This window comes from Anomaloglossus baeobatrachus, chromosome 4, assembly GCF_048569485.1.
Source record: "Anomaloglossus baeobatrachus isolate aAnoBae1 chromosome 4, aAnoBae1.hap1, whole genome shotgun sequence".
Lineage (NCBI taxonomy): Eukaryota > Metazoa > Chordata > Amphibia > Anura > Aromobatidae > Anomaloglossus > Anomaloglossus baeobatrachus.
In genome coordinates this window covers 457,542,134-457,563,490 of record NC_134356.1, presented here as the reverse complement: position 1 = coordinate 457,563,490, position 21,357 = coordinate 457,542,134, and the positions used below count along the sequence as shown (strand labels likewise).

The following is a 21,357-nucleotide window of genomic DNA, read 5'->3' as shown; positions in this document are numbered from 1 at the left end:
ACACCGCCCTACACAGACACCCACACACACAGACAACACCGCACACACACAACACCCAACACACAAACACCGCGGCACACACAAATATACGCACATACCGCACAACAGACACATTGCACAAAACATACCTCCCCCAAAACACACACACACACCCCACAACCACACAAACCGCGCAACACACACACACAACGCTACAGACACACAGCGCTCCACAAACAACGCAACACACACAACGCAACACACAAACAACACTGCTCTCACCCCCCGCCACACCCAGACAACACCCAGAACATGTACAGCGCCCTACACAAACACTTGGTAACTACACACAACAACATCTATATATATATATATATATATATATATATATATAACAAAAATCATATATTAACTACACAATACGTAAATTCTAGAATACCCGATGCGTAGAATCGGGCCACCTTCTAGTATATATATATATATATATATATATATATATATATTATATATATACACACTAGCTGTAGTACCCGGCATTGCCTGGGATAGTAACTGTCTCTCTGTCTCTCTCCCAGTCTCTGTTTGTGTGTCACTGTCTGTCTGTCTCTCTGTCTGTCTCTTTCCTTGTCTGTCTGTGTCTATGTCTCTGTCTGACTATTTCTATCTCTGTCTGTATTTGTATCACTCTATTCGTCTACATCTCTGTGTCTGTCTGTCTCTGTCTCTGTGTGTGTCTGTCTGTCTCTTTCCCCGTCTGTCTCTTTTCCGTCTGTCTTGGTCTGTCTCTTTCCAAGTTTGTCTCTTTCCCGGTCTGTCTCTTTGCCCGGCTGACTCTTTCCAGGACTGTCTCTTTTCAGGGCTGTCTCTTTCTCCATCTGCCTCTTTCCCCGTCTGTCTCTATCCCCGGCTGTCTCTTTCCCCCAGCTGTCTCTTTCCCCCAGCTGTCTCTTTCCAGGGCTGTCTCTTTCCACGTCTGTCTCTTTCCACGTCTGTCTCTTTCCACGTCTGTCTCTTTCCACATCTGTCTCTTTGCCAGTCTGTCTCTTTGCCGGTCTGTCTCTTTGCCGGTCTGTCTCTTTGCCCATCTGTCTCTTTCCAGGTCTGTCTCTTTCCATGTCTGTCTCTTTGACCATCTGTCTCTTTGACCGTCTGTCTCTTTCCAGGGCTGTCTCTTTCCAGGGCTGTCTCTTTGCCCGTCTGTCTCTTTCCAGGGCTGTCTCTTTCCAGGTTTGTCTCTTTGCCTGTCTGTCTCTTTCCAGGGCTGTCTCTTTCCAGGGCTGTCTCTTTCCTCGTCTGTCTGTCTCTTTCCGCATCTCTCTCTGTCTGTGTCTCTGTCTGTCTGTCTTTTTCTGTCTCTCTATCCGTCTCTCCACCGACATCATATAACCTCACGCATAAGCTTCAACTAACAGTTTATTTTGTTCCTATAGCAACCACTGACAGTTGCTATTAATAACCTATAGCTCCCACCTCCATTCAGTTTAATGGCGGCAGGATTTTAGAGACTAACTGTAAAGCACGGGGTTACATTTTTCTGTTAAAACACAGTCTATGACGCTCCCTGGGTCACATGAGGCGTCTGTGCAAAATTTCGTGATTGTAAATGCGACGGTGTGGGTTCCTTTAGGGGACATACATACACATACATACCTACACTCAGCTTTATATAATATATATATATATATATATATATATATAAATATACACACGAGATTCATTCATATATACTGTATATCCGTCCATCCATGGATATTTTATCTCCTTTATGGAGGTAACCCAAATTTATATTTTTCTTGTTTTCTTTTTTCTGAATTTTTCTCTTATGTGTCCAACTGCTATATACAGTATACTATTAACATTGTTATATCATGTATTTTAAAATTGATTAATAAAATCAGACTTTTACTATATGTATTAGTCTTGCACCTTATGCCCGTTTGTTGTTTTTTTAATTAATCTTGGTGTTAAAAAGTACTTTACTCTTTGGGCTATTTTTTGGATATTCTTAGTAGCCAAAATGGCACAATAAACTTGTACTGTTTGGCTGATTGGAGCACTGAAGGAATACAGGATGGGAATTACACAGCTTTTCAGCCCAACGTCATGGCTGTAGAGTGATAAATGCATTGTTTATGTATTTTCTCTGCCTAATGATGATCCTTTTTTGATAATCCAGGGATTTGTCAGATTTACAGTAGTTTATTTAATTCAAAATTGGAGAAATGTAACTTTAGTTTTTAAAGATGATTTACCTGTAGTTCCAGATGTGTAAATGTACAAGGCAGGCGTTTTCACTGTAGAGCTGGACCTATAGAATTCAGGAATGGGGGCTTCGGAGGCAGCTTCCACTTTGTCAAGTAAACTTGAAACCCCTTCAGTGGGTGAGTCTCTGCTGAGGTAGAAAACCAGCACACCATCTTCCATCAGAGCGGGCAGGATTTCTTCCACTGCAGCCTTCAGCTCTTGTAAAAATGAATGAAGAAATGGTATTTAAGTATAATAATATAGAATATATATTTCTTCTGCACTGTACTATTCTTATACACACACCTGAACACAGCTTGGATGGTTAGCATTGGCTATTACTTATGAATTTTACACCCGACACTGTTCAGTGATATTGGCATGGGGTGTCAGGGGATAACAGGGGATCGAGGCTCCTACACTGGCACTCAGGCTCAGGGGCCCTAGCTGTCCCTAAACGCAGAGATACTTCTAATAGTGAAGATGTCTGGGTCGCCTTCCTCGCCCTGCTCCTGGGAAGCCCTGATCTTATATCCCACTTGTCCACCTCAGAGGAGAACTGGGACAGAGAAGGTCGAACCCACAGGTATAGACAAAGAGGGAAACAAAGAACTCAGTCACACAGCTAGCACATACAGATATAAGAAAAATACATGAAAAAGAGGAAACAAAGAGCAGGGAGAAAATAACTTGATGACGAGAGGATTTCCACAGCACACCAAGCAGCAAGCAGTAAATCACCAGTAACTGGAACTCAACTGCACAAGGACCGGTTTAGCAAAAGCTATAGTCAGCATGGGAAGACAGGCTCCACCATCTTAAAAATGGAGGAGCAAACGTGATAGGTCTCCCACTACATGTGATCCACGACGTAGCCAGCAGGCTAGCAGAGATTAACTCCTGCAAGCCTGATCACTAATAAGCACACAGCTGGTCGACGCCCGAGCCTGTCTATGCAACTCAGAAGCACTAGAGAAGGCATAGTTTGGAGTGCCAGATTCTGAAGTGTGAACAGCATCAGATGTCGCCATGACACTTGGTGAGTTTAGAACTAAACACCGTGTGACAGATATAATCCCAGTAGTAATATAACCAATCTTGTCCTTTGTATTTTATGAGCTGAGCTGTTATAGATGTGTTTCGACGCCAAACTGCAATCCGGTCTGTAACTTACGATCTCAACATAAGTATACAGTGGTGAGATTCAACCAGTTCTCTCCAGTTTGGGGGAGCAGATTGTTCAAAAAGTGGAACCAGTTCCCTGAAATGGCAAGAATTAGCGCGCCGACCCTTGCTGTACCGCAATAGTTAAAATTGCCACCGGTCTATTGGAGACTGGTAGGTGATGTCATAGTGTACGTTGCTGACATCAACCACCGGCTTATCAAAGCTCAACAGTTGATGTCAGCACTCATGTTGACAGTGTCAGCCTCCGGCCTATCAGAGGCTGACAACTGATGTCAGGGCGCACGTCGCTAGCCTATGATGTCACTGTCATGCGCCAGCCTGTCCACACCACCAATAAGGCAAGCAGAGGACACTGTTGGACTGCGGACAGATAGGAGTAATCTTTTTATATTTGATTTAATTATTTCATTCATATGGGGACCAATATGTCGGCTGTTATGGCGACCAGAATGGACAACATACTAAGATGGATGACATATAGATATCAGCTTGGGGTCTTATATGGGGATCAGGATAGGGAAGTATATGGGGACCAGGATGGATGAAATACAGTGACTTGCAAAAGTATTCACCCCCTTTTCCTTTTTACCTATTTTGTTACATTACAACCTGGAATTTCAAAGGGGTTTTTTTTGAGCGTTTGCATCACTACATGTAAAGAACATATCTACAACTCTAAACATTTGGTTTTCATTTTATTGTGAGGTAAACAACAAATAGGACAAAATAACTGAAAACTTCAGTGTGCATAAATATTCATCCCCCTAAAGTCAGTACTTTGTAGAACTGCCTTTTTGCAGCAATTACAACTGCAAGTCACTTTGAGGAAGTATCTATGAGTTTTCCAAATCTTGCAACTGGGATTTTTGACCATTCCTCAAGGCAAAACTGCAGCAGCTCCTTTAAGTTAGATGGTTTCCTCTCGTGAACAGCAATCTTCAAGTCTGACACAGATTCTCAATTGGAGTAACGTCTGTACTTTGACTAGGCCACTGCAATACATTTACATGTTTCCCATTAAACTACTCAAGTGTTGCTTTAGCAGTATGCTTTGGGTCATTGCTAGTTATCAGCAACCACTAAAATACTCGGGTGCGCTGCACTCGAATTGCGCAAATCGTAATGCTCATGTGCTCGTGTTGAGTAATGAGTAAAATGGAAGTCAGTGGGAAACTCAAGCATTTTTCCAGAAGACCCTCCAGGACTTCTGGGTGCAATAAAATAGTTGAAATGGATGGAAACAGCACTCAAATGGAATGGGAACAACATGGGGAAGAGGCCTGTATGCATCTTTGATTCCCTGGTAGCTGATGGGAATAATATTGCCACAGTATTACGCCACTTTTACATACAAAATTGAGGATAAAATGTATTTTCCAGGAAAAAATGTTAGGTAACATACTTTGCTATATAATGGCTTGTATAAAAGACAAATTAAAAAAAAAAAGGTATAAAAAAGCTAATTTCCTCCATCCTATATGCTATGTTCACATGTAGTGTTTTTGTTGTGGATTTGTACTTTCTCATTGCATTCAATGGTGAAAATAACATTCACAGGTGAATTGAATTTTAATAATTTACTACCTTATCTGGGTATGTGGTGTGTGTGACATGGTCAGACCCATCCTGTTTAATATATAAAGGAGGAACTCTGAAACTCACAAAGCCTATGCGGCCAATGCAAGAACTAACACAGAGTAAGGCCCGTTTCACACGTCAGTGAAAAACACAGACGTTTTTCACTGGCGTGTAAAACACGCACATGTCCCTGCGTGTGCCGTGAATCACGGCACACGTGGGTTGTCTAAGTGCAATCCGGGCTCCGTTCTCCGTGGCCCGTGATTGCACTTAGAGATTAACTCACCTGTGCGCGCTCCTGCTCTCCATGGTGCTGATCGCTCCCGCGGTACAGCATCCGGCCGGCGCTGACCCCCGCTGCAGCTGCTTCCGGGTCGGCTCTGTCGTGCATAATGAATATGCGCGACAGTAATGAGCCGGCTTAGAAGCAGCCGGCAGAACAGGCTGCAGAGAGCGTCGCTGGAGCGGGGTGAGTAAAAATGCTTTTTATTTTAAAAGCACGTTTTTTTCTGGCACGTGTTTAACGGACCACACCACTGCGTGGTCCATGGAACATCAGTGATGCTAGAAAAAAAATGGACATGTCTCCGTGCGGCAAACACGCACACGCGGGTACGCTGCACGGAGACACGTGCAGTGAAAAATCACTGACGTGTGAGCAGACCCATTCATTATAATGGGTCTGCGTATGTCAGTGATTCTGGTACGTTTAAAAAAAAGCACAAACGTACCAGAATCACTGACGTGTGAAAGGGGCCTAAAAGAAAGAGGGACTCCAATACACCCTGTATAAGACATTGAGGAGGTCCTCATACACATTTTCTTAAAATTGATAGGTAGTGGAAATCCTACGCTTATAAAGCCTATGCACTAAATGCAAAGGCTGACAAAAATTAGAAGGAAGGACTAATACACCACCTGGAAGACTTGTAGAGGAGGGCCATTGACTACATTTTGAGATAATTTTAATAACACCCTGGTTGTTACGGTTGCTGCGAGCACTGGAGACTATGTCCAGATTTCTTGCTACTGCACATGTGCGAGCGCTGGAGACTAAGTCCAGATTTCTTGCTACTGCACATGTGCGAGCGCTGGAGACTAAGTCCTATCTTGGAGCCATTGCACATGTGCGGGTGACATCATCGCTAACACGAGGTCACATGTCTCTGACACCTTCTATGCCGATTGGTCGCTGGTCATGTGCTTGTGACGCCTTGCTCGGTGATAGGCCAGCATGACGTCACTCCTGTCGTTCTGGCAGCGGATTGGCTCTGGTGTCCTCCATCTTGGATGAGGCACAGAGTCTATATAAGACCCTGACACACGCCGCATGGCGCTCAGTCCTCTTGGTTCATGCATAAGAGTAGACGCTCTGTGCGCGTTCCTCTAGGCATTCCTCTGTCTATGCTAGGTGAGCGCTACCGGCAGGGTAGCGTTCTTATACCTTACAGCTTCGGCTGCTGTCCGTATCCTTACCTCTTAGGGGAGCGGACATAGGCAGGTGCCTGAGGCACATGGTCTGGCTGGGCCTTGTGATTCGACTCGTAGGTGGACGTTGCCGCTAGGGTAACGTTCCTTATACTGCGTCTGGCAGTGGTTCGTGTCCTCGCACACTAGTGGAGCGAACGCAGGTAGGAGCTTTGTGCAGCTTACGCTGCTGTTCGTCTCTTTTGCACCACTAGAAGAGCGGACCTAGGTAGGTGCCATTTCGCACACATTGCCTTTGTCTCTGTGATTATTAACAGAGATCATTCCACACACCCTCCAAGTAAGGGAGGAATTGCTTTACTTACTTATTATATCCTTCTGTGAGTTAGCAGAGGTATTGCACTCTGCCATAGTCTGCAGCAAAGTCTTTGCACGGTGGACCCTGACTGTCTGATACTCCTTTAGGTTATTATCAGACAGCCCCCCGTAACACTGGTACAGCCTATGTATGCACTCAGTGGAAGGCCTAGCATGAATTCCAAGGACGGATTGTAATACATGCAGCAAGAGACTTAAAGGAAGGCCTCGGGCTACATTTTGGGAGAATTTTAAAAAAAATTTAAAAAAAGAGTCAGACTCTTTCCCTGGTACAGCCTATGCAATCTTTTTTAAAGCCTAGTAAAAATTCCAAGAAGGGATTGAAAACATGCAGAAAGAGATGCAGAGGAGGGCCTCAGGCTACTTTTGGGACAATTTTAACCCCTTTACAACCAAAGACGTAACTGTATGTCCTTGGTTGCCTCCCTGTGGTTACTGCGGGCTCTGGCAGTGAGCCTGCAGTAATCCCTGCACATCTCTGCTGAACTGATCAGCAGATATGTGTGGCTAGCAGGCGTAGGTGGATCGGAGATCCACCCGTGCCTGTTAACTCCTTAGATCACGCTGTCAAATACTGACAGCACAATTCAAATGGCTGCGATGGGGATCACACCGCTCCCCGCTGCCATCGGCGGCCCCGTGACGCGATCAGGAGGTGACTTGGTGTTGCTATGGTAGCGCAGGACAGCAGCATTTTTCCTAATCGGAGCAATGCTGCTGTGATCAGGAGAAATGCTCAGGCGATCAGATTGTGCATTCATAAAGTCTCCTGGACGGGGGGGGGCTGGTAAAATACGGTAAATAAAAAATATTAAAAAAAAATTAAAAAAATATGAAAATCTAAAAGTTTAAATCACTCCCCTTTTTCCCCATTGACAATGAAACAGTTAAAATAATTAAAAATATACTCCTATTTGGTACACGACGTGGCAAACAAATTCCAAATGCTAAAATTAACTTTTTTGGTTGCACAATTTTGTTTTTTAACATTGCAATAACAGGCAATCAAAATGTAGCACCTGTAGAAAAATGGTATAATTAAAAACACTAGCTCAAGATGCAAAAAGTTGGCTGTCACTGAGCCACCAAATCCCAAAAAATGAGAATGCAATGGGTCTCAGAAAATGGCGACAAAAGCGCAATTCTTTTTTTGGACAAACTTATCGCTGGGAGGCACCAGGTGTTTAAGGCTCCCTTCCCTGATGGGAGGGCCCCAAGCAACTCACTAGGTTGCTGACCTTGTTCCAATTTTTTGGTCCAGCCGATTGCTCTGGTCTGCCTGTGTCCAGCTCCAGTTCTGCTGGTAATCATCACTGTGTCTGTTGTAGTGCTGTCTGTTTCTGAACCCATCCTGTCTGTGTCTGTGTGTCCTGGTAGCAGCCTGAATCCTGCACCTGTCCCTGATGTTCTTAACTTGATGTCCTGGACCTGTATGTCCTCTGCCTGGTGATCTGTGCCTGATGACCTGTGTACGATGTCGAGTCTCCTGATGTCCTGAACAAGAATTACAAAGTAAACAAACCATGAATCATCAGATCCATCATGTATGTTAATACATATTAACCAGGGTCCCACAAATATAATATAGTCCTAAAAATGACCACTAGTACTTATTAATGTAGTCTAATAAAGTCAAATAGACAAGATTTATGCAAAAGCAGTATAAATTTATTATTCATAAATAATTAGAAGGCACACAGTGCATGAAGTGAATTTTAAAACCATGCATACATATGACAGGACAGTGCGTTAGATCTATTTGCGTAATGGCGCTGGGAACAAAAAATAATAGAGGCTAGTAATATATGTTAGTAGATCAAATATGCAGTCAATATAAATGGTTGTTAATGCAGGACCAATACATCAGTATTAGACAGTTAATCGCCCGGGAGTGTATCCCAATTAATCACAGTATATAATACTGGCGTATAATAAGAAAAAAACCTCCTACACTGCACAATACACAGATCTTCAGATATATTTAGATCACTAAACATAAGGTGAGTATTCCTAACACATAAGTAATATGCACATATGAGTCATTTAGTCAAAAAGATTACATCACAAAAAACCATCATTTATAAACTCATGGCATAAAAGACAATAATCTGACCCTTTAGATAACGCATAAATCATCCACTTGGTAAAGTTTATACTTATATTACCCAAAATCAGGGATAGTATGGTTGTCATCTGGGGGTATACATCCCAGAATCCAAGATACCCGCTAAAAAATGCTATATATGGTGCAGAATTATTCATCAGTTAATATTCAGTCATAAAGTCTTTCCTCCACCATAATGTGGTATATGCATACAGGTCATAGCTCATTAAGCTACCACACAAAGGAGTGTCATTTATCACAATGTGAACATCAATCATGCTCCAAACATCCTAGTGGTTAGCAATATTAGGAATAACCAATAAGCATTATATGAAAGCCTCATCGCATAACATACCAGCTGTAGCCATTAGATACTAAACACACTGCCCCGCACCTGACGCGTTTCGCCAGAGCTTCGTCTTCGTCTTGAGACGAAGCTCTTGCGAAACGCGTCAGGTGCGGGGCAGTGTGTTTAGTATCTAATGGCTACAGCTGGTATGTTATGCGATGAGGCTTTCATATAATGCTTATTGGTTATTCATAATATTGCTAACCACTAGGATGTTTGGAGCATGATTGATGTTCACATTGTGATATATGACACTCCTTTGTGTGGTAGCTTAATGAGCTATGACCTGTATGCATATACCACATTATGGTGGAGGAAAGACTTTATGACTGAATATTAACTGATGAATAATTCTGCACCATATATAGCATTTTTTAGCGGGTATCTTGGATTCTGGGATGTATACCCCCAGATGACAACCATACTATCCCTGATTTTGGGTAATATAAGTATAAACTTTACCAAGTGGATGATTTATGCGTTATCTAAAGGGTCAGATTATTGTCTTTTATGCCATGAGTTTATAAATGATGGTTTTTTGTGATGTAATCTTTTTGACTAAATGACTCATATGTGCATATTACTTATGTGTTAGGAATACTCACCTTATGTTTAGTGATCTAAATATATCTGAAGATCTGTGTATTGTGCAGTGTAGGAGGTTTTTTTCTTATTATACGCCAGTATTATATACTGTGATTAATTGGGATACACTCCCGGGCGATTAACTGTCTAATACTGATGTATTGGTCCTGCATTAACAACCATTTATATTGACTGCATATTTGATCTACTAACATATATTACTAGCCTCTATTATTTTTTGTTCCCAGCGCCATTACGCAAATAGATCTAACGCACTGTCCTGTCATATGTATGCATGGTTTTAAAATTCACTTCATGCACTATGTGCCTTCTAATTATTTATGAATAATAAATTTATACTGCTTTTGCATAAATCTTGTCTATTTGACTTTATTAGACTACATTAATAAGTACTAGTGGTCATTTTTAGGACTAAAGAATTACAAAGTTCCAAACTTTTAATCCGATGACCAGTGTCCTTCCTGATATACTGTGCCTAATGACATGTGGCTGATGTCCGGTGTCCTTCCTGATGTCTTGTGCCTGATGTCAGGATGAACGGGTAATGTGCCAATTCTGGGGTGGCTGCAATTTGCTAAATTTAGGCTGGGGAGGACCCAATAACCATAAGCCTCTTCTCACAGCCTTGTGACTACAGTTCCTGACTCTGCCATCAGTGGATCCTCATTGTGTGTGCGCTGGGAGGATTCATAAGTCTGCAGACACATAGAATGACTACAGACTAATGTGACGCTCTTATAAAGAGAGGAAAAAAATCTAATCTAACACACTGATGAAAATCAGTTTGTTTTTACATATTAGAAAATTAGATGTGTGAATTCAGTCTTATTATCCTTGGAAAGAAATCTAGAAACTAGTCAACTATGCAACTGCTTAATACCGTGACCTTTCAGGTTCCATGTGAATGAATCCTGTATAGAAATCTACAAGTTAGTTTTTAGATTTATTACCAGGGACTTCTTTTTTTGTAAATGACCTCATTCCTTTGTTTCCTTTGAAATCTCCCTGGTGCACCACCACGCTCAATCAGGGCAACAGTTGCTGGGATACTACAGGGCCCTAGGTGCATACAGTTGGCATCAGCATCAGGACTGCCAGCTACAGAAAATGCTGACAGCACGGGAAATGGACAAACAATACTCTATCCCATCTTTACATATTTTATTTGGATGCTATTTTTGTGGCGTTTTATTGCAGTTATTTTAAGAAAAAGGAAGAATTAATACAAATGAGATAAAACGTATTGACTTTATTCCTTTCATATCCATTACTGCCTTTGGCTCCAAAAATGTATCACTGCTGGTATGACTCTTCAGGGAAGCGGCATTTGTTATACACACAACTAGCTCATTGTATAATGAGTAGCAATTTTTTATATATAGTTTTTGTTTGAATTCACCACTTTACACATCACCGATTTGTTGACAGAGAATAGGAACATGAGTTGTGCATCATTGTGAAGTCAATATAATCTGGACAAAATGCAGAGGAGAAAGTGCCGATGGCTGGTTTAGATGTGCTCCCAGTACAACTGTATGGAAAAAGGTGGCCATGTTAGCCTCTATAAGGCTAGAGATCCCACGTGGTCACATCAAGCCTATACTTAGAAGCCTCCCAGTACATCTGTATGTAGAAGATGGCCATGTTAACCCCTATAAGGCTAGAGATCCCATGTGGTCACCTCAAGCCTATACTTAGCTTCCCAGTACATCTGTATGTCGAAGGTGGCCTTATTACTTCTATGAGACTAGGAATCCCATGTGGTAACCTGAAGCCTATATTTAGAAGCCTCCCAGTATATCTGTATGTACAAGATGGCCATGTAAGCTTCTATGAGTCTAGAGATCCCATGTGATTATCTGAAGCCTATACTTAGAAGCTTCCCAGTACATCTGTATGTAGAAGGTGGCCATGTTTGTGTGACGCCCTGACAAAATCAGGGTGTCACAGAAGACTGTACCCCCCCTTCTAGGTGCAGGATTCTCTCCTCTTTGGTCCTCCATCACAATCCCCATACTGGTACACAACAGCAGCCATAAAAACCCTAATCACCCCACCATGACAATGGGGACACACCAGTGGGTGGGACCAAGTGGATGGTGACGCCCACCTAGGGGTTCTGAGGTGTAATGGGAGGGGCCAGTTTCAGTCAGAGAGTTGGAGTTGAGGAGACGGCGAACAGGGTAGCCAGGAGTTGGAGCTCCTGGTCTACCAGAGGACTGGACAAGTGACTAGGTGGCAGTCAGTAGACAGGGCCACAGGCGATGGAGATCCGGTCGCGGGAAACCTTAAGTGGACCGGGGCAGGGTGAGTAGCCCGTCGGTACCGACAGTGGGAATCCGGTTCGGAGCCGTGCACAGACAGGGTACCTGGACCCTAGGGCGAGGAGCAGCTTTAAGCCCCTTTTCAATTAACCATCCGGGGACAGGATTTTAGGTCTCGTCCCACAGGAGGCCCGGATAGAGCGAGATGGAAGGCCAACGAGGGAAATAGGGCTCCACAATTGCCTGCTAAGATCCCACGGGTCAGTTCTCGCGGGCCACAGTTCCCAAAGGATAGTAACACTGGGAGCGGACGTCCCCATTTCATGCGGAGTAGTTTATACCAAGGACTTAAACATAACGTGCAGGTGGAAGGGCCCCTGTTCTACCGTATCGGGGTGCGGGATCCGAACACACCCTCAGGAGGCTGCTGGCTACTGGTCATTTGGTTTATCATCTGGACTCTGTGTTAAGTTATTTCAGAACTGTGAGTACACCAGCACCATCCGGTCCAACCCTGCAGACTGCACTCCGTTACACCTTCCCGCCTGTACCGGGATCCCGGGACAACACCTCCCCTACCTGTGGAGGGGATAACATCCAGCTGCCCCACTCCATCAACCTCGGGCACCACCTCCAGCAGCAGCAGCGGTGCCACTAAAAATCACTGCACACCACGGGTGGCGTCACTGACAAACCTCCCCTTTTTCACTTGCGGGCGACAGACGGGTGCTCAGGCCCGGGTCCGGCTTCCCCTCGAGCCACCGCAACAACCTCGGATCCGAGCGTCTCGAGCAGCCCCCTGCCACGGTCTGTCCCCCTGCCCGCAACATTTGCCTCTATAGGGCTGGAGATCCCATGTGTTCACCTCAAGCCTTTACGTAGAAACTGTCTAAATTTATTGGGAAATAGTCTAGCCAGCTCAATGTGAACACAGATTCCATTATGCAGTTTGGAAAATTCTCTAGTGAATAAATACAATACAGTTTCCTTTTCATAATAGATGTGTTATTCTGATGACATTGACAAAATCTGAAAAATCCATAATGATATATGTTGGGTGAGCTTTCGATGACACTCCTAACGCATCTAATTACAAATCTATTGTATTCTAGGAGAAGGCAACATAAAAAAAGATGTTATGCAATTACATGATTTGGCTTACTTAAGTGACTGGGTCAGTGGAAAAAGTAGGAGGGTTATAATGCTTGTTTCCATCCAGTTAACCCCTTAATCTTAAAGATCTCATATGCAGTTCTTTAGAATAATTCAAATAAAAATGCATCTACATATACTTAAATACTCAACTAAATAAGATGTAGACGCCAGATGCATTTGGTTCTGCCTGTTGAGCTCTTGTATGTATTTACTACCAACACATTATAACATATTATGGTTATACTACATTCTTCTTACCTGGAGCGGCAATTAGCACTTTAGCCTTGCAGCACTTGAAGCAATGAAGAAAGGATTTAGAGCGTATATTATAATTCATACAAGCCATAGGGCATCCCAATTTGGCTAGTCCCAGCCAAAGCCAGATATATGCAGGCTCATTGCCAAGAAAAATTGCAACACCATCACCTGTTTTCAGTTTTGCATAGTGTCTTAAAGCCCATGCTGCTTGGTTGCTTTTCAGATCTATCTCCTTGTATGTGTACGACTGGTCTTGATATAGAATAAATGTATGGTTTGGTCTTGTGGACACCTGTTTCAGAAACATATCCAACATAGAAAAACAGTTGTTGCGCTTAACTGCTTGCTCTATCCTCCGTGCATAGCCGGCTGCTCTTAAAAAAAACCTTAAGTCCTTCCACAGGTAGGGGAAAAATATACGTTTCAGCATCCATAGTAGTGGAATTCCGATTAATGCTTTCTGCACAACAGTCATCCTGCAGAGCAGGGAAATGTAAGCCTTATTGTTTGTCATCCTAGTAGCACACAATGAAGCTGGGAACGTGTGTGCTTTACAATAGCAGTGCAAAGACTACTAACATGTACTATGAACTCTGAAAAGATCACATTTCATACCTTTAACCTGTTAACTACCTTTGTAACTCATCCGCATACATTCCGTACCCAGAAATAATAGGTGTATTATTTTGTATGAAATATAACTAAATCCTGAATACCCGTTCCATTATAACCCACCCTCCAGCATAGGACAACCCAGACCTCAATGTCCCCTCCACTCTGCCACCACTAACAGGAAAGAAAACTGACGACCCTTTGATTGTTTGGCCATGAATCATATGGGTGGTTCAGTTGCAATGATTACCTCTGTTTTAGATATAATCTTAGGCTATCTGCCCATGGGAGAAAGTAACTGCGGATTTTGCTGCGGAAAACCCGCGGATTTTCTAGATTTTCCAGATACGCAAGTACAGACAGTCCATGTTATCCTATGTGATTTGGGGAGTGATGTATCAATGCTGCGGTATTTGTGGCTGCGGAAAATGCTGCGGATTTCCCACAGCGGCACGTAACTGCATATTAATTATTCATGCGGAATTATCTGCGGAATTCCCACCCCTCCACTATGGAGATACAGGGCGGGAATTCCGCAGGAATTCCGCGCAAAATCCGCACTGTTTCCGCAGGTTTAGCACAACAACTCCGCAGATATACCGCAGCAATGGATAACTGCGGATTCCGGGAAGTTGCTGCGACAACCTGCAGAAATACCTGCAGAAACGTCCGCAGGTACGAATCCCGTGGGCACATGGCCTTAGAGGGGTTGTACCATGGATGGAGAACCAGGCATAACTTCCCAATTGTTGTAAGTCCAACTACTGAGACCCCCACCGATCCTGAGAATTGGGCCTCTGAATGAAGTGGTGGTGGATAATGTGCACCTCAGCTCTATTTATCTTAATGGGACCAAAGGAGATAACTAATAGATTTGTTCAAGATTGGTAGGGGACCCAGCAGTTGGCCCCTCAGCGATCGAAAAGCAATCCCCTATAAAATTAATTGTGGATAACTTCTAAACTTGTTACAAACTTACAACCCCTTTAAGAGAGGTATTTGAATGAAAGATAGTTAAAAGGATTGACTTACCATTATATATCACATTCAATATATAGCTTACATAAAATATCATGCTGTTAAAGACAGAAAAAATATTATAACATCTACTTACACAGTATGGTGCCATCCAGTGTTCAAAATGTATAGCAATGTGCAGGTCCATACGATGAGCTGAGTGCAGATGATCACACATTTCTAAAGATGTTATTGACACGACTGTCACCAGATGTCGGTAACAATCCACACAGGCAAAGAAATCAAACTATAGATGTACATAAATTATATGTAATAAATGAGAAATGACACGTTGAAAAAGCATTGAACACATGAAGAGAGGCACCTTTAGAAATAGATTTACTTAAAAAATTGGTGATGTGTTCAATACTTATTTCACCCACTGTATATATATATATATATATATATATATATATATACAGTGCCTTGAAAAAGTGTTCATACCAGTGAACTTTTTCCCATTTCTTCACACTACATTAACACAAAGGTGCAAGTATTTGTGAAGTAAAAAAAAAAGATAGATGGTTTACTAAATATTTTAAAAATATAAATCTGAAAATATTGATGTGCATTTGTATTCAGCCCCCTAGTCTAATAACTCTAAATAAAATCCTGCCTCCAAAAGTCACACAGTTAAGGGGGCTTTACACGCTACAACATCGCTAATGCGAACTCGTTGGGGTCACGGATTTGGTGACGCACATCCGGCCGCATTAGCGATGCCGTTGCATGTGACACCGATGAGCGATTTTGCATCGTTGCAAAAACGTGCAAAATCGCTCATCGGTGACATGGGGGTCCATTCTCAAAAATCGTTACTGCAGCAGTAACGAGGTTGTTCCTCGTTCCTGCGGCAGCACACATCGCTCCGTGTGACACCGCAGGAACGAGGAAGCTCTCCTTACCTTCCTCCCGGCCGCTACGCGGAAGGAAGGAGGTGGGTGGGATGTTACGTCCCGCTCAGCTCCGCCCCTCCGCTGCTATTGGGCGGCCGCTCAGTGACGTCGCTGTGACCCCGCACGGACCGCCCCATTAGAAAGGAGGCGGTTCGCCGGTCACAGCGACGTCGCCGGGCAGGTAAGTATGTGTGACGGGTCTGGGCGATGTTGTGCGGCACGGGCAGCGATTTGCCCGTGTCGCGCAACAGATGGGGGCGGGTACCCACACTAGCGATATCGGGACCGATATCGCAGTGTGTAAAGCCCGATTTAGGCTGAGGCCACACAGGGATTTGTGCACATCCTCGCATGACACTCGGCTCACGGTCACAGCACAGCGGGAGCCGAGTGTCGTGTGATCAGACCACTGCTGTGGAGGGGAGGGAAGGATTTATCTATCTATCTCCTCTGTTGCCGGCTGATGCGAAAATCGCACTGCAGTCACGTTACACCGGTGTAATGCGAGTGCAGTGCGATGTTTCTCTCCCCCCATAGACTTGAATGGGTGCAAGTGAAACAGGATCACATTCCATCTGCAGCATGCTGCGATTGTTTTCTCGGTCCAATTAGGGCTGAGAAAAAAAATCGCTCATGGGGGCGGCCCCATAGAGTAATATTGGTCAGAGTGGAATGCGATTTTTTATCGCATTCCACTTGCTCCGTATTAATGTGTGCTGACTCTTAGTAAATGGATTCCAGCTGTGTGCAATTTATTTTCCATATATTTATAACTGTTCTGTGAAGGCTTCACAGGTTTGTTTGAGAACATTAGGGATCGAACAGCATCATGAAAACCAAGGAATACACCAGGTCAGGGATAAAGTTGAGTGTAAGGGCTCATGCGCACGTAACTGCAGAATATTCTGCAGAGATTTGACAGCACATGTGAGCGTCAAATCGCTGCAAAAAGACTGCATAATGAATGCAGTTTTTTTGTTAATAAAAGCAGATTTCATGCGCTATGGCTGCTGCCCCCACCATAGACAGAGCGGAAGCTGCATCCAAAACGCAGAAAAAATTGACATGCTGCTTTTATGAACGCACAGATTTGGGTCAAAATTTTAGCATCCAAATCACTGCGTTCATAAAAGCATCGTGCACATGTCTCATGCACAATCTACATAGATTGTGCAGGGGACACAGGACGCATGCATTTACGCTGCAGTGCAATACGCAGCATAAATGTATGTGAGTACGCAACGTGCACATGAGCCCTAAGTCAGCGTTAAGTTATAAAAAAAAATAGCCCAAGCTCTGAACATCTCAGGGAGCTTTGTTCAATACATCATTCAAAAATGGAAGGAGAATGGCACAACTACAAACCTACAAAGACATGGCCGGCCACGTAAACTGACATCCCAAGCAAGTAGAACACTAGAGAAGCAGCCAAGAGGCCCATGGTCCCTCTGGAGGAGTTGAAGTGATTCCCAGCTCAGGTGGGAGAATCTGTTCACAGGACAAGTCGTATACTCAACAAATCTGGCCCTTGTGGAATAGTTTTATACCATGCCTGATAAAGAGACCTGAGTAATCTTGAAAGCTGGTATTTATTACCATCTTTTCAGTAAGGCCGGTGTCACACTTGCGAGTGCCTCGCATGTATCTCGCTCGAGTCTCGCGGTGCATCACCCGGCACGGACTCACACTCTCCTTACAGGAGCGAGTCGGTTGCATGCATCTCTATGCAACTGAGACACTCCTGTGAGGAGAGTGTGAGTCCATAGCGGGTGATGCACCGTGAGACTCATGCGAGATACACGCAAGGCACTCGCAAGTGTGACACCGGCCTTAGCCATTAAAAGGTATCAACCATTAAGGCCTGTTAAAGAAGATACCATTTTGTTTATTCAGCCATTTTGTCTCTATAGTCTGATACACATATTCTTGTCAAAGTTTATTATGTTTTATTGTCAATATATGTTAACCATGTTGTTTTGACCTATGTGCAAGTGTGCCGCCCCCGTGCTGCCAGCAGCCGCCGCTGCTCGGATCCGGTCCTTCTGTGGGTGGCTCGAGGGTCTCCGGACCCGGGGGTCTCGCGGACATGCCGAATAAAAAGGGGGACGTAGATGTACTCCGCTGCTGTTGTGGGGCACTCGGGGAAGATATAGTGGCAGCTGGATGTTAACCTTTCCGTGGGTAGGGATGGTTGCCCCGGGACCCAGTGTCTTTGTGCAGGGTAGAGCGAGGGCAAAGGCCAGCGCACCTGGACATGCGGGGGGATTTTTGGTTACTCACAGTAAATGAATCACACGAGTCTTTTGGTAAACCAAGATGCTGGTGGCCGGCCGCCGCGGCAAGTTGCATTCAGGTCCCCCACTCTGGCTGGTGGTCACTGTCCTTTTCCTCTGCACTTGTTTTGTGTATGGTTGACTGCCTGGTCTGGAACTCAGGAGTCCACTCCCAGCTGGATGTGGCCTAAGGAGCCGTGCCCGCAGACGCTGGCCCGTGGGATCTATGGGCCCTGTGAGTGGCCTTATCCCTATCGGTGGGCTGTTGTCTTCTTTTAGGGACTTTGAGTTGGACAGGACCTATAATCCTGCCCTCAATCGGTTATTTAGCTAGGCCACTGGTTTTGGTCCTGGCTTCAGGGTCCGAGTACCCCCTCTGTGCTACGGTTTCCGGGTTAGTTCTCTGTGTCGGTACCGGCGGGCTACAACCCTGTCCCGGTCCACCTCGGATCTGCCAAGCCGTCTTCCCGTCTCCTGCTGACAAAGACCACCGTCTGCCACCTAGCCAAGGTACCAGGGCTCCAACCCTGGCACCGTTTAACTTGAAACTCCTCTGCTAGAGCTACACCTAGCTCCAACCCACACTCCTCTCAACTTGAACTACAACTTAATTTGTCTCAGAACTGCTTGTTTTCCCACCCCGGGCTGTCTAGACCCCTGGGTGGGCGTGTCCAACCGCATGGTCCCGCCCACTGGTGTACCTAGTCTTCCCTAAGGGGGGTGACTAGGGTTTCAGGTCGGCTGTGTGTCACCTAAGTGAGGGATGGTGTTATGCGGGGGCCTATTTGTGACTACCTGGTTTTGCCAGGGCGTCACATTCCCCATTGGTTTAATACAGACCGTCCGCGGGCTGTCCGACCACCAACATTTATTGAATAGGAACTGTAGAAAATGAAAAAGGTAAAGCAGGTTACAAGTATACTAACATATTTACATACTATTCTTCCCTTACGGGAGGCACGTTTTTTAAACGTTGCACATATAAAACCGGGACGGGACGGACCGGGTCCTTCTCACCTCACCCACCCAAAACAACCTAACCCTGATGCCACCTCTAAAACACAGGTTGGCACCCCTTGCCCAAGTCCAGGTTAGGTCCGGGTGTTGCCCATACGGGCCGGGTAAAAAGTTCCGTACCCGGCAGTTCTTTTTCAAGGGCCCCACGTCCAGGGGACCCCTGACCCGGAGGTTAGTCACCGGTTTCGGTGGTGACTGGGCCTCGGCCGACTCTACCGCAGGCCCTTCCTCCAATCAGCCTCTCCAGAGACTGCTGCAGGGTGAGAAGGTTGGTCAATTGTAACACTTAAACTCCACTGCCAGAACAGCCTCCTCTTGCAACTGTCCCTCGGACCACTACAGGGCAGCACAGGTCCCCAATGCCACTTTCATTCACGGGTGGCACTGTCCATAAAGACCCCGTCTCCACTGCCTGCAGTGCGGGTACGGCTGCTCCTCCGGGCCGGGCTCCATCCTCCACCTGGGGCTCCGATCCCAGATGGCCTCTTCACTTGTAACTTGCAGGGGTGAAGACGTTCAACAAGAACGGAACGCTGTATCAACTAGCACAGTAAATTCCCTGCCACCCCCCACCTGCTATGCAGATGGCCTCCTCCGGGGAACATGAGGACGTTCAACAAGGGTGACAGGCATTTTAACAGCAACTTCAAACTTTAAAACTTGTGGCGGGCTCTGGCCCCTTCAAGGCCGGGCATTCCCGGGGCACATACTGGCAAAGTGCCCAGGCAGCTCGCAGTGCCGGCAGATTGGCACTATCACACCTCCGACGGCAGACGTGGCCTCATCCTCGGAGGTGGACTCCGCCTCAGCCTCGTACGCCTCCAGCGCACGGTACATATGGGTCGATAGAGCCATCCGGTATCCGTTCCCACCCCTGCGTGGGATATACGCAGCTACTGAGGCGTCGGCACCGGGGCTGCTCTCATCCGTCTCCTCCGATTCTGAGCTGGCGGCTAAGGGGTCTTCTAGGCTGGGCGCCATTCCCGTTGCGGCAGGGCGGACTGCCGGAGCCGACATCCTTCCTGTGGCAGGCGGGTCACCGCCAACTGCTACACGGGGAGTCACTACCTGAGTTCCGGGATCCACCACTCCTGCGATCGGAGCGGGAGCTGCAGCTTCCTCACCAACTGCTTCGTTCACGGGCGCCGCTGCTCCAGCAGCCGGCGCCACTCCACCATCGGGGTTAGGCGTGGACATCTTCCCGCTTCTCCCCCTTGGTCTTTTGCCGGCACTCTCTTTTTCGGCTCGTTAGTTTCATTGTACGACCTCGGGGTTCACCTTCCGGCCATGTTCCCAGGGGGCAGGGCTTCAGCTTCGCGCCCTTTCTCGGGGAAGAAGACGCTGGACTGCAGTTTACGCGCCTAAAAATGGCGTAAAAAATGGCGACTTCTGAAAATTTCTCAACGGATCACCGCTGACTGTCCAATTCAAGGCGCACTTCCACCAGGTAGGTGGATGGGTTTGAATCCTGTTCGTGATGCCAAGTTTCGGGGTGTGCCACCCCCATGCCAGCAGCTGCCACTGCTCGGATCCGGTCCTTCTGTGGGTGGCTCTAGGGTCTCTGGATCCGGGGGTCTCGCGGACACACTGAATAAAAAGGGGGCCGTATTAAGTCGTGACGCCACCCACGGTGTGTGGTGAGGTGGAGCACCACCGCTGCTGTTGTGGGGCACCCGGGGGAGATGTAGTGGCAGCTGGATGTTAACCCCTCCTTGGGTAGGGATGGTTGCCCCGAGACCCAGTGTCTATTTGCAGGGTATAGTGAGGGCAAAGGCCGGCGCGCCTGGACGTGCGGGGGATGTTTGGTTACTCACAGTAAATGAATCACACGAGTCTTTTGGTAAACCAAGGTGCTGGTGGCCGGCCGCCATGGACGGTTGCATTCAGGTCCCCCACTCTGGCTGGTGATCACTGTCCTTTTCCTCTGCACTTGTTTTGTGTATGGCCTATAATCCTGCCCTCAATCGGTTAATTAGCTAGGCCGCTGGTTTCGGTCCTGGCTTCAGGGTAC

At 45.7% G+C, this 21,357-nt stretch overlaps 1 protein-coding gene across 1 annotated transcript in view; it reads right to left on the bottom strand.

Moving 5' to 3' along the window:
* Positions 1-14,085, bottom strand: part of LOC142301674 (long-chain fatty acid transport protein 2-like) — a 91,230-nt gene extending 77,145 nt beyond the window's left edge. Inside the window, exons 1-2 of the mRNA XM_075342690.1 lie at positions 13,532-14,085; positions 2,232-2,441 (exon numbers count right to left, since the gene is read on the bottom strand). Coding sequence (XP_075198805.1) covers positions 2,232-2,441; positions 13,532-14,045 — 724 coding nt within the window. The 5' untranslated portion in view covers positions 14,046-14,085. The remainder of the gene's footprint in view (positions 1-2,231; positions 2,442-13,531) is intronic.
* Positions 14,086-21,357: the final 7,272 nt, after the last annotated feature.